The 18176-nt window shown below is 26.0% G+C and overlaps 2 protein-coding genes across 2 annotated transcripts; one reads left to right on the top strand and one right to left on the bottom strand.

Moving 5' to 3' along the window:
* Nucleotides 1-452: 452 nt before the first annotated feature.
* Nucleotides 453-2783, bottom strand: LOC112602818 (zinc finger MYM-type protein 1-like). The gene is made up of 2 exons (XM_025351144.1): nt 1421-2783; nt 453-739 (listed from the first exon to the last, which is right to left on the bottom strand). The coding sequence occupies exons 1-2, from the start codon at nt 2781-2783 to the stop codon at nt 453-455; spliced, it is 1650 nt and encodes a 549-aa protein (XP_025206929.1).
* Nucleotides 2784-6254: 3471 nt separating this feature from the next.
* On the top strand, nt 6255-17873 carry LOC112602828 (UDP-N-acetylglucosamine--peptide N-acetylglucosaminyltransferase 110 kDa subunit-like). The gene is made up of 7 exons (XM_025351152.1): nt 6255-6651; nt 8837-8919; nt 10246-10381; nt 10456-10474; nt 13600-14746; nt 15495-16454; nt 16778-17873. Exons 2-7 carry the CDS (start codon nt 8840-8842, stop codon nt 17871-17873), a joined length of 3438 nt encoding a protein of 1145 aa, XP_025206937.1. The 5' UTR covers nt 6255-6651; nt 8837-8839.
* Nucleotides 17874-18176: the final 303 nt, after the last annotated feature.

Genomic DNA, 18176 nt, shown 5'->3' on the forward strand with positions numbered 1-18176 from the left:
ATCTGCTTTTTATTGCTTTTCTCCTATTTGGTTATTTTTTCTTGATTTTTATATATTTTTCTTGAAAACTTAGCTTATTTCTATGTATATTATACGTCTTGGACTATATTAGTATTACCAGAAATTATAAGACAGTGAAAAAACCAGAGGCGTGCCCAGGATCAAAATGTAGGATAGGCCCGGTTATAATTATTTTAGTTTATATGTACACAATACACATTATTTTTTTTTTTAGAAACTTAATAATATTTTTAAATTGAATCAGAAAAAATGATTATAAAATAATATAGTACAACACAATTTATTCCTCATATTTGACTTGTTAATAATACCTAAAGTTACATATTAAAAAATAAAATTAAGTTTTTATATAACTGAATAATACCTAAATGAATGCAAATGAAACAATAGTTTTTTTAATTATAAGTACATAAAAATATAAAATATAATAATTATTTAGTGAATTGAAGTCTTCGATTTTTCAATTTAGCAAACTCGTCAACAATCTTTGTAGGATCCTGAATTAATTCAAAACTTAACTCCCTCTCAATAGAAATTAACGCTAAATTATGAAGACGTGTAGTAGACATAGATGTTCGTAAATAAGTTTTTATCCTTTTCATTGTTGAAAAACTTCTTTCGGCCGATGCTGAACTTACAGGTATAACTAATACTCGTTCAATGACTTTTTTAATTTCTCCAAATGACTGCCCCATAATGCATATTTCGTTGTAAAAATCTATGATATTTTTACAACTACTGTACATATTTTTTGCTAATTTGCTTTGACTTATTACTTGGTCAGAGAAATAATTATCATCTCCATAATAATTTATACACTTTAAAACAAAATCATCATTTAAAAAGTTTGTTGATATCGGATTGAATACTGAAATAGCAGTTAAAAATTCTGAATTGTTATTAAATCTTTTTTTCATTTCATTCAACATATTATCTATTACTGTAAAATACATAATTCGCAATTTTTGAGTCGTAGTTTTATTACATTTTAAGCCAATTGTTGAAGTAATTACATAATCACTTAATGTACTATTAATATTTTTCTGTCTTTTTTCATAATTATCCATAGAGATATTTAAATTTGAAGCCATAATTTGAGCTTTTTTATAAAAGTTATTGAAAAATTCATCCGAACGTAAACTTTGAAGCTCTTTTATTGTAGCATCAATTAAATTTAAACACTTAATTATATCAAGAGAAGAAGATTGTAAATGTATTGAAAGTACGTTGATAGTTGATAAAAGGTTATCAAGAAATGTTAAAACAAATAATACGTCAAACGATCGAAATTGGTTTAATAATCCTTTGGCTTCTACGGCCTCTTTTTTTTTTGAGCTACTTGACAGTTGTGATAAAGCTTTTATGACATGTTCACAACGAATTAAAAAAAAATGAATACCTTTATATTTTGCAACCCATCTAGTATCACTATGTTGAGGGACTTTTAAAATTGTTTCACAATCTTTTTGGACATCAGAAAATATTTTATAACGTAAAGTTGAACTCGATTGAAATGCATAAATTGCTTCAAGCAATCCAATCGTATTGTCAACAACCTCAACTGATTTAGCAACATCGACCAAAACTAAATTAAGCCGATGTGCATAGCAATGTATATAAGGGCATTTGTTTTTAGAAAGTTCTCTAATTTTTACTTGTACGCCATTCGTAGAACCAGACATTACTGATGCACCGTCGTAGGATTGACTTATACATTTTGTAATATCTAAACCAACTGAATTTAAAAATTCGATAATAGAATTAGTTAGGCCCAGTGCATCTAATTCTTCTACTTGTACAAATCCTAAGAACCTTTCTTTTATAGTTAATTTATGTACATATCTGACACATATTGACATTTGTTCAAATGTTGACGCATCACGAGCTTCATCAACAATTAAACTATAAACCGAACTACCTTCATTCACTTCTTTAATAATAGTTTGTAAAATGACATTTGAAGACGCAAATAAAATATCATTTTGGATTTTATTTGATGTATATTTAGCATTTTTAGGTAGGGACTTTAAATTTATATTAAACTTTTCATTTTCCAAACATAGTAAATCTAATAGTTCTTTAAAATTACCTTGATTTTTTGTAGTTTCTAAGTCGTGTTCGTCTTCATTTGAATATTCGATTACATTATTGTGACCACGTAAACCTATATCCTGTCGTGCGCAATACAAAACTGAACGAATTACACTTTTTAATACTTCTCGATTTTTATTTATATTCTCTTCGACATGACTATTCATTTGAGTTGTAACAGCTCCTATACTTTTTGATGATATATAACCTTGATATTTGGCTAACGATGTTTTATGCGAATCTGCCGAGTTATGTTTTTTTGCCATCCCCGAAATATTTTTCCAATTATTATATCCTGTGGCTATTAAAATATCTTGATGCTTTTCACGAGATATAGAACTAGTAAAATGACGACAAAAAAAACAGAAAATTGCATCCAATTGAACAGAATATTCAATCCAAGGATAAACTTTGTACCATGAACTTTGAAAACTACGTTGTTTTTCACAAATTTTACGACGTGGAAAATTGATAATCGGCTGAATAGGTTGTTCATCACTATTTAAGCTAATATCAAGCACATTTAAGCTAGACGAGGAAATAGAAGACTCGTTAGAAGTTGAGGTAACATTTAATTTTAACATTTTTGTTTGTGGTTGATCTATTGTACTATCGTCATCGTTCAATGTCCTTGTGGGTTTCGGAATAGGTTTAAAAAACTGGCTAATCATATTTTTATTTTTATTTAATTATTAGTCAAGTTATAATCAATATAAAATAAAAAAAGTACTTAGGTTATTCTAATAGTGTACATAAACAAAAACAGACAAAACGATTTCCTCGATCGGCTCGGTTACACACAAGTCACTATAATACGTCTACACACTACACAGTACACACTGTAATAAACTAATAAAATATATTTTGTAAACCATATTCATTATCTTATATCAAATGACGATTGTCGGCAGTGAACGGTCAGTGACGAATGTATAAATAACTCACTTCGGGTGTATTATTGTCTATTATTTACAATTTTTAGCCGATAAGCAGTCCTGTGGCTACAATTGTTTGCGACAAAGGAAAGAATTATTAATAACGTATAAACGCTTGCTATAAGTGGGTAATAAATAAATAATCTTTGTTCCAAAATGATTCAATTACATATCGTATTATGAAGCAAAAAATTGTATAAAATTATGTTTCTTGAAAAATATTAATAATTATTATTTGAAAACAGGGTAGGCCCGGGCCTACCAGGCCTACCTGCTGGGCACGCCACTGGAAAAAACCAGTAATAAATATATGACTGATAAAATAACTGTCGTTATTGTGCCGAAATAGTTTTCAAAAAATAATGGATGGGCAGAACTTCAAAAAGTCAATAGTATTCATAATGGCACTGCACTAAACGTAAATGTGGAACAGTATGATTCAAATGATTTAGTTTATATGAAATATGTATCGATTACATCGGTTGACGTGGAAAGGTCTTTTTCTATGTATAAAAATATATTAGCACCCAATAGAATGAGTTTCAATGAAAGTAACTTGACTAAATATATGGTTGTGAATTCCTTTTTTAATATTTAATTTTATGTGTAATTGAAATTTGCTTTTTTAGAATTAAATTAATAAATGCTTTTTTAAGGATTTATTTTGCTACAAAATCCGAGCCCTACGAATTACTATCGCTGATCTATTAACATTTTGTACTGCTAATGTTTATTTAAGTATTAATATTTTGTATGTTTATTATTTTCATGTTATGATAATTTTTAAATGTTCGAGCTTTTTAACTTTAAAATTGCAAATTCAATAATGGGCAACTCCCGAGTGCGTCCCAAAATGTCCTTTTTTAATGTTCCGAATTCGCCCGGAATAAGGTCTTACCCGAGTGCGTCCCATGAGGAAAAGGTCACTACTTTGACGTAGCCCAAGTGCGTCCCAGTTCATTTAGAGTTACCCAGGGTGCACCACGAGGAGGTGAACTGGCATACACCCCAAAAATAATTAGTTATTTAATTATATTTATTATAAAAGTTTATTATTATTATGTTTATTTAATTATTTAGATTTACATCCATTTTTAAACTGTTGGGTTAATATTTAAATTATTTTTTTGGTTGACTTTTCAGTGCCATGATTTTCACATAATCATATCTAGAAATTTATAAAATGTTAATTAAATATATTTAAACAAAACTATTAGCTGCATATACATCACTACACATACTAGTTATGAATAATAGATTTCTACGTATGGACTATAATGTAAATGCAAGCAGTGTAATATTATAAGATATCAATGCATTTTATCCATAAAGACAAATATTGCTAGCAATAATACGCGGACGCACATGGGATATACCAAAATTACTTGTGATATTATCGCGGACGCAATCGGGCTATTAAAAAGGTACGATATGATTAACGGGACGCACTCGGGCGACGCCTTTCAATAATACTACCCTATTTTTTTCAGGTAAAAATGTCCATGTAGAAGATAACGGTACCATTGATTTACAGGTAAAAATGTAAAAAGGTTATTGATGTAGGAGTTTACATTTAATGATGATACAGGTAAAAAGGTTATTCATGTAGGAGTTTACACTTGGCTGAATTGTTGATAAACTATTCTGTTTTGCTATAGGGTCCCATTAATTTATTTTATCAGAAAATAATGCTTAATGATTTTTCTTAATGAATAGATTAACAATAATGCAACATGGATACTTTATAATATGTAGATGATGAACTATATACAGCTCTAATACATGCAACTATATTATCTGTACTCTCTTAATCGTATATTTCCCCAGCCTTAGTTGAACTGGTAATTTTGTCAAGATGACCTTGTATGTCTTAGGTACCTGGGAGCCAAAAGGTTTATCACTCTCCCACCAAAAATAACTCGTCGTTATATAATTAATAGCTCTGTAACTTTTAATAAGATATAATTAAACGTTGGTTTTTTTTAAAATTCATTTAAAGGTTTCAACTTATAGGTCCGAATTCGTTTTAATACATATTTTTATTAAACACTTTGTTCATATTTTAACTTTACACATTTTTTTCTTTTACATTTCTTGATAAAAAAAAATATGTCCTTAATTAATTTCATTAAAAGACGTTACTGCAAAAGAGTATAATAATTATTATTATGACAATAAAAATACTTTTACAATTCCAGGAAGATACAGGTACACGAATCTTTTTGTCACTAAATCCCTTCAGGCGCGTAGCCAGGATTTTCTCATGGGGGGATTGCCAAAATTTGTTGGTAAACTTACCTATATTTATACATTCAAAACTTTTATTAACGAAATATTTTTTGGCAAGTTAAATTGGTTTGATGATAGATTTTTATTTTATCAAAAAATAAAAAAATGTTAGTATCAAGTTTAAAGTTTTTTTATTTTGAAAAATATTTCTGCCATTTTTTTAGGGGTTTTCAAAATATCATGGGGGGTTTGTGACCCGATACCTCCTGAATCCCTTTTGCGTAGTATCTATATTTCATCCCTATCATCATCAACACCTCCCTCCCTCTCCATCGTCTTCCGGATACAGATTTACCACCAGGCTCACGGAAATCTCAATTTCGTAAGGAGAGCGAATTTAAACAGCACACAGTCACTATAAGGACATTCTGATATAGCTAATAGATGTACACGATTTTTTCGCACAACACACTGTTAGCGATAAAGTCCATACAATATTCAATCCCTCAGACCAAACGATATATTTATAATTTGCACATCGTTTTTGAGTGTGCAAGTTCGATAGTGCATTACTATATGTATATATAGATTAAAAAATATAACATACTAAAACATTATAGGATGTTTCAGTGTTTGCATATTAAATATGAAATAACCCTATAGACCTGTGATTTGTATTGTTACTGACCGAATAAAATTATTTATCCCATGTACAGAATCTACAAGAGAGATCGATCTAGCACGCTTCAGCCAACGGGTCTATGATAACTGAAAATAACAACTATAACTATTGTTTTGTGCCATACAACATGTGGTTTATACCGCATTTGGAGTTTGGACCCGTGACGGAGGGACCGGCGTCACATCATACGGAACGCGGATTATTAACCAATGGTGTTGCTTGTAGGTGCACCGAAGTGCATCAACTACACCAGTTTTATCGACACACCCAAATAATATGTAAAACGCTGGTCTACACTTCCGAAGTGTTTTGAGGTTGTAATGCACCGTCATTCTAACCCATATCCTTCCAGTGTATTTTTCAAGTATAGTTTAGTCGAAAAATTTTGTTTATTTCATTAACTTCACGAGACCAAAGCGTGTTTGCTAGTTCATTTCAATGGATTTAAATACATTTTAGTAAACCGGAGTACTGGAGTCAGAAAGTCTTTAATACATTTTGTACTGCATGCTTTTAACACCTTCTACGGTTCTGTCGTAGTGAGTATAGATAGTACGTGCTGTAAAGTCTCTTATATAGGATCTCTAGTAGTCTACTGTATGGCATAGCTGTATTTTATAATATTATTGTGTTCTTGTCGCGGCTGAAGACTACTATTATTAAATATTTGAAAATCGGAATAAATATATTTCGGTAAGTATGAACGTCTAAATTGTCATTGTAAGTCGTTTTATTATATACCTATTTAGATAGTAGCAACTAGCAACGAATGAAAAGCTTATACATTTAACTATAAAGAACCTTACAGTGTTCTGATAGCATTGTTTACGGTTCGCCATTTATGTTGATACTTGTATGACTATTGATATTATTTTTTTCTTATTTATTTAATATTAATATACTTTTTGACTTTCAAAATGTCCAATGCAGATTGTATTTCGATATATTGCTTATGATGCTTTGTCAATACTGATAAAAATACTTTCTTGGCGATTACAAATTGTCACTGGCCATATGGTATGGATTATTGACAACATTGAATATTGCGTCGTGAGACTAGCTAAAAAACTTGTCGTAGACACAAAAATTTCCAGTATTTATACCTCATTAAGAGGATTTTGTATCTACATGTATTATCTCTATCTTATTTATGCAAAACATAACTAAATATAATAATATTATATTATTTAATAGTTTCAATATTTTGTTGTTAGTTTTAATATTAAAGTGAATTGGATCATTATCAAACTTAAAGAAAAGAAAATTACCCATTTTCACTTGTTTTGATTTTTAAAATATTTTAGTTTATTATTAAGTTATGAGCATTTTTTCCATTTTTAAATATTAATTTTTTACTTAATCATAACTTATAAACTAAAATATTGTAAATATCTAATATGAGAATACAAATAATTGAAAAGTCAATTCAAGTCATTTAACTTGACAACACAAAATTATTGGATCTTCTATTTTGTTAATTTTTGTATGTTATATATAAGATAAAACAATGTGTGTACCTACAAATTCTTCTAATAATACAAATTATAATTGATGAATACCTGTTAACATCAACTATTGTAGTATACTTCATAACAATAAATTGTTGTTGTCACCAGTATTAAACTTGTAATTTATTCATTATTTTGATTTTACATTGTTTTTGCAATAATAAAATTTAGTCAAATTTAATAAATAAATTAACTATTAAATATCCAATTCAGAATAAATTAAAATTTCAACTTTAACCTTAATTTGTTTTATTATTGTTTAAAAATAAAATTCTAAAATTTATTTAAATGTTAATTTTTAAAATAAATGAATTACCCACTACAAATTGTATCCAACTAAGATTAAATGTTTAGCAGTTTCAAATTTCCAATACCATTATTACTTTCTATCTGATAAAAAAATGTTTGAAAACCTTAATTTCCAAATCGCTCATGTTCCTTTCAAAATTATGCAAATGATGACTTAGAAATATTGTAAAAAAATGTGGCTCAAACAAACAAAATTTCATAGACTTGGCAGATGATTATAAACCTAGAGTTTTAAAATATTTTATTTTCGATTATTATAGTTTAGTCATAAGTTTATGAGGATAATTATAAATAATTGTCTTTAAAAATCATATATGTCTAATATTTTAAATTATGAATCCATTACTACTCTCTGTAAATAGTATATTAATTAATCAGTCATTTATATAGGTATGTGATATTTCTAAGATTATTATACTCACTTTAAATGTCAATAATCCTATGTTATAATTCAAAATTTTTAAAGACTCTATTGAATTAGTCCTCGTTATTAGGTATTTTAATGATTAATTGATTCTTCTCATAGATTTTTTTTTATTCTTTATTTAAAAATCTTATAAATTGTATACCAAAATGGGAGATAGATTAAACACAAGTTACAGAATATATACAAATAGATATATTCAGGGACGTACATAGAAAAAAAAATTGGGGAGGGGGTGTTTTTGAAAATCAGTTATTAAAAAATAGAACTTTTTTTTAATAAATATAGGAAATACACCATGAGTATACTTAATAGGAAATATGCCAATAATACACATTAGGTATAATTTTATTTTAAATTCTGTTTGAGTATTTTTATTTTCTTTAGCCGATTTTTCACAAACACAATGTAATATTATACCTGTTTAAAGATATAATAAAATTATTAACATTAAAATTGAATAAGTAAATAATTATGCAAATAACCAAATATTTTTTTGGGGGGGGGGGGGGTGTTTGAACGCCTAAAATACAATTACAATGCATTATCATAAGATAATGTTAATTTAATTTTCTGATTTTTGATGAACTAGTAAAAATAATTTTATTAATTGTAACAATTATATTGTTATTTACAGAAGATGTTTTGTCCAGATCATGTAAAATGCGAATCACCAATATCTGTTATTACAAATATTTTGTCAGAAAGTAACCCTAAAAAGTAAATATTTTATTTAAGTATTAATATTATGTATAAGAATCTAGGTTTCTTTTCTTTTGATCTAAGTATAAATTAAAAGTATAATGCATGCATATCTAATTTAAAACTACTTATTTTAGTTGTGTGTGAAATATTAATTCTTGATTCATGTTTATTTTATGTGAATATACCACTTATGGTACTAGATTTTTAACTGCTTATTGAATTTTGATTTCTGAATGAAATAAAGTTTTAAGATGATTTTTATTAATTTTATAATTATGTTCAAATGTTTTATTATTTTGGAACTATTATTCTGTAGCCAGTAAAATGGAACTTATGAATTATCCCTTCTTCTCGTGGATGTTTTTAATATTTTTAAAGCTGTAAGGTATAACTTATTAATTATTACCTATTACTTACTTACTATATTCTATGCTAATTATGCATTAGGTAAATTCAAATGGTTGACTAGATAGTCCAGTCTCACCCAAAATTTTCAAAAACAATGATTTTGAACTTGATCATTTAATTTAAATTTACTGTGTTAACTGTATTACCTTTCATAGCCAAATTTTTGGATTTATCCAAAAACAATTCTGGATCTAAATCTGATATCAAGTATTAAATATAAATAGCTGCTAAAAACAGTATCGAATGTGATAGTTACTAGTAAACTTGTGTAATTAACATAATGCTTTTAAGTGTGTCAATATGTTTTCCTTGCAGTATCTAAATGCCTAGCTTAAACTCTGCCCAAAGTCCTTGATGATTATATTTATATTTAACAAAAACTATGGTATAAAATGTACCTGTTTACATATTCAGTTATACTCACGGACTATACTATTCTTATATCTTAGTCTATGGTTATAAGCTATATCAACTATTTAACCATCAAAGTCCTGCTATCTGTGTCCTTGATTTTACTGCCACAGTTTGCTAAAATATATAATTCACTTATTATTAGATAATTAGAAGGAAAAATGTTGAACAATACTTCATTATTATTCTTAAATATTTTTGTCGGTAATTATTACAAATCATAATAGTTTCAAGCTTCTGACAGCATTTTTATCTTGCATATTTTGAAAAAATCTAATATTTATTGCATTACACAAATCATAGTATTTTCAAAATATATAATAGGGACAATATTATATTTTGTCCAGTACAAGAATTTAGTAACAAATATTACTGACTATGAACCTATCATATTTTTCAGATAAAATAATAACAATTTTATTGTAACATGACGTAAATTTGTTCAGCAATTGAGTATTATAATACATATATTCAATTTCTTATCATACATTTATTTTATTATTATTGTTTTATTTTTTAAAGATTTGAGGACATCTCCAAAAAATTTAAATTATTAGGAATAACAAAAGTTAAAGATTTGGCACGAGCAACCTTTGGAATGGCATATTCAATAAACTTAGGCGATGAGACCATTAAGACTCTTTATAAAGCCTTAGAGGTAAATAATTATATCAATAACAACCAGTACTTGATGTATATTTTTTCATGATTTTTTGTTATTTTATTTTTTAGGTACATTACAATTACCTTGGTAAGTTATTACTTATTATCGATAATATGCTCTATAGTTTATATATATTATTATTCAGGTGATCAATTGTAATGAGCTGTCTCTGTTTTAACACAAAATGTAATAATTTAGAATTATACTTAGTACTGTTCTAACTATCATTGATCAATTAGGGTAATTATTTTTAGTGTCTGTTCAGTTGTTACTTAATTGTGACCTTTTTACCTTTTTACAAAAAATAACAAAACAAGTATGCTTCATGAAATATAGGTGTTGTTTTTTAACAATTTTCCAATATAATTTGATTAAAAACATAAATACATGACATAATTAATATTAGTATTCTCCTAATATGTATAAAATATAAAGACATTCAATATCCGAGATGGAAATAACCAGAAAAATTAAAAAATTTTGACAAAATTGATTTTGTTTTTGTGTAACTCAAAAATGAATTACCGTAATTACTTGAAGTTTTGACCAAATAATTAAATCATTGTTTTACATAAAAGATAAATTTTAATTTAATTGTTCAATTTTTTGTAGATTTTATCTATGAATGTTGATTAAAAAACTCGTTTGATAGAAATGCTTAAAAATATTTTAAAACAAATTTAATCCAAAACTCCTTAGAAGCTGTTAATTTCTCAATAAAAAAATATCAAAAATGTAAAGTCATAATATTTTTTATATGCGTTGAAATTTGGAATTTCGATTAAATTTGTCTCAAAACCTAAAAATAATAAATATATAATTTTGTATTTAAAAATTCAAAATATTTATAATTCTTAACTTGAAGTTTGAAAATGTAATAAAAAATTTTTTATACATTTTTCAAATTATCTAAAAAAATTAAGCAGAAAGACAAATTAATTTGTTATGAGTATTTGAATTTTAAATTTTCCAAAATTATAAAAAAAACTCTTAAAAATCTATCTTTTTATATTATATCTTGAAAGCTTAATATAAGATTCGTAAGTAGTAGTTTATACTGGAATTATAAATTTATATAAGTGTACAATTATTTTTAAAAACATTTTAAGGTTAAATTTGAACAAAATTATTTTTTCAAATGATAAATTAATGATGTTTATTATTATTTTATTTTAATTTTGAAACATTCATGTTAACATATTTAATATTATTATAAATTTTACTATACATAATGATATTTTTGAATTATTTTAAGATATTTTCATCTATTTATACTATAATTCTATTTTTACTATTTTTCAGTAATTTTAGAATGATAATACAGTAAAAGCCGCTTATTAGAAACACTTTGGGACCAAGGTGAATTGTGTCAATTAACCGATTGTTTCTAATAAGCGATTGAAAAAAAAAAAATGAATAATAGGTACGCGAAAAAAATATGTATGTATGTATGTACCTATATTGTATAATTTAAAAAAGTATGCACAATTGTGTATATTTTACGATATTATGTAAAATATTTATCATTCGTAATTTGTTTTTTTACGTCGAGTAACTCCATGACCATATTTTCATACGAGTAATATTGCCCCTTTAGCTTTGTCACTTATTTTGAGTGCGTATGTGTGTTCAGGTAGAGCTCCAAAATAAAGCCCAGTCTCGTCCGCATTGAAAATATCAGAGCGTGTGTATTGGGCTAGCAAATCGGTCAAATGAGTTTCAAACCACGAATGGTCGCATGAAAATTGGCTAAAATCTTAGCGTTTAGACATTTTTAGATTTTTAGAAAAAGGAAACACTAATAATCTTTACATACGCACGCTGAAGCTAAACTACAAACGGTACGACCAGTACGTACAGAAAGAGCATTCTCGCGATAAATTACAGTAAAAATAAACGTAACGACAGCAAAGATAAAATTGAAGTACATTGGTTATCGCTAGATAATCGGTGTATATGTCAACTGACCTTCTCCCAATTGTTTCAAATAACCGATGTGATGTTTCAATAATCCGATTTATTTTCAATGTTCTAATATACGGCCGATCTGTCCCGAGACATTTTGTTTCAATAACACGATTGTATCAATTATCCGTGTTTCTAATAAGCGGCTTCTACTGTATTAAATTTTGAGTTTTATAAAATGATATAATTTTGTATAGATATAAATTATTTTAATAATTAAATACTAATAACATAATAAATGTAATATTTCAAAAAAAATATCAACTGTAATACTAAAATTAAGGTTAATGACTAATAGCTATGTCAAAAGTCATATCATAAAGTATTCTTGGTGATTAGACTAACAAAAGACTTTCATTCAAAATTCTGAGAAAGTAGTCTTGGCAAGTTAAAGTTAAAATACAATCAAAAAGGAAAAAAAATAATGCCATCATAATGGATACCTAATGACAAGTAAAATATTGAACTATTTGTTTCTCAATACACAATTACAATTAAATAAGTCTTATTAATATACTGTATAGTAAAATTTTGTTCAGTAGAATTAATTTAATGCATTTAATTCATGAATATTCGAGTTAAATTACCACTTATCAAACCTTAAAAGTAAAAGCATTATCTGTGTTCTATTGTCAGATTTTCATAATACTTGAATAGTTTTTTAGTGAATTATGAGCATTTCTAAGTAGTAATACTTTAATGAACAAAAATTAGTCAAGTTTTATGTATGTAAGACAGAGACAACATAAGCAAGTAAATGTTCTTTTAAATCTAATACAAGTCTTATTTAAGTAATTAATTTTAGTATGAGTATAAGGGTAGGGTGATTTAATATTTACTAAAAACATTAATAAATTAAAAAATATCATAAAACATGCTGATTAATATATACTTAGATATACCTTAAATAAGACTTATACAAAGGTTAAAATGAAAAGGAGAATTTCTTAGTATATACCTATATTTTAGAAGGCAAGATCCTGGATATCAGTTTACGCTTATTGAATTAGTGTGTTCTCCTAATAGAACAATGTAATCTTAATACTTAATAGAATTTTTTACAAATCTGTAAACTGGGTTTAAGTTTGTGTTAGATTCTGTTCTATCATATTTCATCATAGACTGAACTTCATTTAAATTTAATTACTATTTTATTAATTTATTAATTATTGAGATAACTTAATATTAAATATTTTTGATGTTCTAAAATGATATATGTATATAATTATTTTACTTTTTATACTTAGCTGATCTTCAAATATCTGCGAAATTAGAACTTCAAAATGGAAATTTCATCAAAACTCGGCAAATATGTGAAGAACTACTTCGGCATTTACCTAATGATTTAAATATTATAACTCTTATGGCTGAATCATTTTTCAAATGCGGAAACTATGAAAAATCTTTTAGTTTCCTGAGATTGGCTATAAATATAAATCCAAATTCTTTTGAAGTGTTGAATAACATTGCATCTAATTATTGGAAACAATCCCAATATGATTTAGCAAAAAATTACTTATCTGAAGCTATTTTTAAGAAACCTTCTTATATCAATGGTTGGATTAATTATGCTGAAGCATTATTTAAAACAAATGATGCAAAATCTGCTGAATATATTTATATCCCGATTTTAAATTTAAAACCGGATTTATATACTGTACGAAACAAGTATGGAAAATTCCTTCTTTCTTTAAATAGATTAAAAAATGCTAAACAGCAATTTAAGATTGCCCTGAAAAGTGCCCCAGAATTTCAAGAAACTTTATGCAATTTAGGAGACGTATATTTCAAGACTGATAAATTTGACAAAGCTATTTTAAATTATCATAAAGCTTTAGAAGTAAATTCTAATTTAAAAAATACTTTAGTTAATTTAGGATTAGCATATCTCAAAGTAACAGAGTATTCTAAAGCAGTTAATTCATTTGAAAAAGCTATTGAATTAGATCCGGATAATATCTCTGCTTTAAGATATTTAGCAGTTACATATTGTTATCAAGATAACATGTTATTGTCTGTTGAAACCTATAAAAAATGTTTAAAACTTCAACCTGATAATCTAGATATTACTTTAGAATTGGCTTTGGTTTACTTTCACAATCTTGAAAATTTTGAAGAAGCTGAAAATTATTTTGAAAAATGTATTGAATTGAATTCACAAAGAGAAGATTTATATAAATATCTTTTTGCAGTATACCAAAAGTTAAATAAATATAAAAATGCATCAGACATTAGCATTTCATTAGGCGATTTGTATTTAGATAGATCTGATCTAGAAAATGCAAGAAATGCATTTATTACTGCTGCGTATTTTAATCCTGAGAATGTATATGGTCATTGGAAAGTTGGACTTATTATGCATCTACTGGGTCATTTTAACTTGGCTTTAATCAGGTAACTATTAATTAACATAATAATCAATAAATACATTTTTGTCTAGTAATATACTGATCATCTACGATGTCTTGGTAAACTGAAGTTAAGACAATTTAATTTTAAGAATGAGTTCCACTATAAAGAAATTAATTACATCAAAATAATTTTTGTTTATTTTAGTTATTAGCTTATAAATATATCTTATCCCTTCTGTTGGCTTTTATTCTTGACTTATCTAATATTTCATATGTATGCAGTGTAAACTGTTGCCTTCCCTAGTTTAATGTTTTTTTGCTTATTATTCATTAGTAAGTACTGACTCCTATAATTTTTTTTTTTTTTTTTTTTTTTTATAATATTGCTTTATATTTTTATATTTTGTATAGAATTCCTTATATTTCAATTGTCAGTTATTCTATCTCAACTTTAAAGGTCATTGTTATATGATGCACAAAAAAGTATTTGATACTATTAATGAATATATTTGCAAGCATGCATTTAATCACTGCTATTTTTGATTATCGGTTATCAATTATTAATAAATTATAATTGTTTTATTTTATTTAAGACTTAGTATAAGATACAATAATTAAAATAGGTTGATTAATGCTATCCTGGGACTTCTTTGTTATTAATTTCTGTAACATTTTTATACATAGTACATTGTTGAATTAATTTATATTATTATTATTATTTTATTATATATATTTTGAAAATAATTAATTGAGCATAATTTGTAATTATATCATAATTTATTTTTCAACAGGTATAGAAAAGCTATTGAATTGAATCCAAATTTTGCCCATGTTTACTGTGATAGTGCAATAATTTATGAAAAATTTGATAAAAACGAAATGGCTCTAGATTATTATAAAATGACTCTTTTACTTCAACCAGGTCATTTAAATGCTTTACTGAATATGTTATTTCTAAAACAAAAATTGGGCCAATATGATGATATTGAAGTCTTTAATACAGTTCTTCGAATTGATGAACCAGATGCTTTTCAAATACATTTAGATTTTGCAAATTTTTTGTACAAGGAATTTAGAAATCTTGATGTTGCTATTCTTCATTATGAAAAAGCTTTGACATATGACAATACATCAGTTGAAATATATTTATGTTTGGGAAACATATGTATCAAGTTAAACAATAGTAAAGATGCATTACGTCATTTTTATATGGCAATTCAGCTTGATTCACTATGTTTAGAAGCTTATATTAACATTGGTTCTATACAAAAAGACAATAATAATTTTGTTGATGCAATTCATGCATATGAAACTATACTAAAACTAAAACCAGATTTTCCAGAAGTATTTTGTAATTTAGTACTATGTTTACAAAAAGTTTGTGACTGGTCAAATTATGATTCTCACATGGTCAAATTAAAAGAAATAGTTAATAGACAACTTGATGATGATAAAGTTTTGACCTTATTGCCTCATGATTCATTGTTGTTTCCATTATCGTTTGAAGTACAAAAAAAAATTGGTATCAAGTATGTACAACAATGTGTTGAGGAATTAGAAAAATCAATTGAAGGACCACAACAGTTTTTTTATCCAACATCTTTAAACAAAAAATTAAGGTTTGGTTTTATATTAACCAACTTTTATAAACATCCAATTTCAACGATCCTGGAATACTTAATCCAAAAGTACTCGTCCAAAGTACAATTATTTTTTTATTCCGTATCTTCAAATGATAATAACCAATCCTGGTAAATATTTTATTTAAATTATATAAATTAATAAATGCAATTAAATGTAGTTTGTTACTTGTAGACCTTTTTCAATACATTATATTACTTCAATTATTTTACAGAATAAAATTAAAAATAACTTAATTTTATTGCCATGCAATTTTAGATTCTTTAGAAACAAATACTTTGTAATTTCTATATTTTTTATTTAACATAAAGATAATCTAATTTCTTCAAAAGCACTCATTGTGTATTGTTTTTCTATTAAAATCTTAAATAAAATTTTGTCAGACACATTGATTATAATATTAATTATATAAAATCAATTTTTTGAATTTCAGGATGAAGAATGACATAAGCTTTAAAAAATTATCACATCTTAATGTAATTGATGCTGCTAAAGTTATAAATAGTGATGAAATCCATGTATTAGTTGACATGGGTGGTTATACTAAGAATTCCATAATTAAAATATTTGCTTTAAGACCGGCTAAAGTTCAAGTTTCATGGTATGGTTATCCCTGTATTAGTAGTAATGTGGCGTTTATAGATTACTTTTTTGCACATTATTCATTACTTTATGATAAAAAATTGGCAAATGAAATAAAGGAATTCAATGATAAAATTATATTCTTAAATTCAACTATTTTTATTGGCGATCATAAGGAGAAGTTTCCAAATTTACTACAACGCAATGTCATGGAAAATACAAATAATATATTGGATCAAAATAGTTTACATCTTGATGGAAACCAGATGGAAACCAGTGAAATTCCAGATTTTATATCATTTAATAAAGCATATATTGAAGAACAACCTTCAAAAGAATATGTGAGAGTTTTTTACAACTTACCGGATAATGTTGTTGTTTTTTGTAATTTCAATAAACTCTATAAAATAGACCCACTTAGTTTCCGTACATGGCTAACTATTTTAAATAATGTTCCTCACTCTGTACTATGGCTTTTAAGTTTGAATGATGCTGCTGAAAACAATTTAAGAAAATTTGCTTCTGATTTAAACTTTGATTCATCACGTATCATTTTTGCTGACTTAATTCCTAAATATCAACATTTGAATCGAATCCAGTTGGCTGATATTTATTTGGATTCATTTTTATACAATGGACACATGGCTTGCTTGGATGCATTATGGGCCGGCATTCCAGTGATAACATTTCCGGGAAAAAAACTTGTAACTCTTGTAACAAATTCACAATTGTTTTCATTAGGGATGAAAAATTTGTTTGCTCATAATGAAAAACAATATATTGAAATCGCAATACAATTGGCAATGAACAAACAATTATTGGAAAACGCTAAAAAAGGAATTTGGAATTTAAAAACCAATAGTAAATTGTTTAAAATAGATGGGTTTGTAAATCAAGTTATGGCATTCTTAATAAAGACGCAGACATCTAAAATTATAAGAATGTAGAAATGTATAATTATTATAAATATTATAATTATTTAAAAAAAAATTTTATTATTTATTTTTTTTTATTTATATTGGTTTTAATTTTAAAACATCAATTTTTTACTTATTTGTTAGTTTTACTCATAATGTACATCATTTTATTATTTTCAGACAATTGTAAGGATAAAAATTTTATCAAATATGTTTCACTTATAAAAGTATTGTAATAAATAACTATTAAATAATTCCACTTTCTATTGTTGTTAAGTAATAAAAAATTCATAAATTACAAATGTAGTCAAAAATACTTATTATGTTATGTAT

Source organism: Melanaphis sacchari, unplaced genomic scaffold (assembly GCF_002803265.2).
Source record: "Melanaphis sacchari strain LSU unplaced genomic scaffold, SCAv2.0 Contig105_pilon_pilon, whole genome shotgun sequence".
In the NCBI taxonomy this organism is placed as follows: Eukaryota; Metazoa; Arthropoda; class Insecta; order Hemiptera; family Aphididae; genus Melanaphis; species Melanaphis sacchari.

Coding starts and splice junctions, on each gene's coding strand:
- LOC112602818 (XM_025351144.1), bottom strand. CDS start 2,783: ATGATTAGCCAGTTTTTTAAACCTATTCCGAAACCCACAAGGACATTG. Junction 740..1,420: donor ATGGGTTGCAAAATATAAAG/GTATTCATTTTT, acceptor AAAATATCATAG/ATTTTTACAACGAAATATGC.
- LOC112602828 (XM_025351152.1), top strand. CDS start 8,840: ATGTTTTGTCCAGATCATGTAAAATGCGAATCACCAATATCTGTTATT. Junction 8,920..10,245: donor TCAGAAAGTAACCCTAAAAA/GTAAATATTTTA, acceptor TATTTTTTAAAG/ATTTGAGGACATCTCCAAAA. Junction 14,747..15,494: donor TTTAACTTGGCTTTAATCAG/GTAACTATTAAT, acceptor ATTTTTCAACAG/GTATAGAAAAGCTATTGAAT.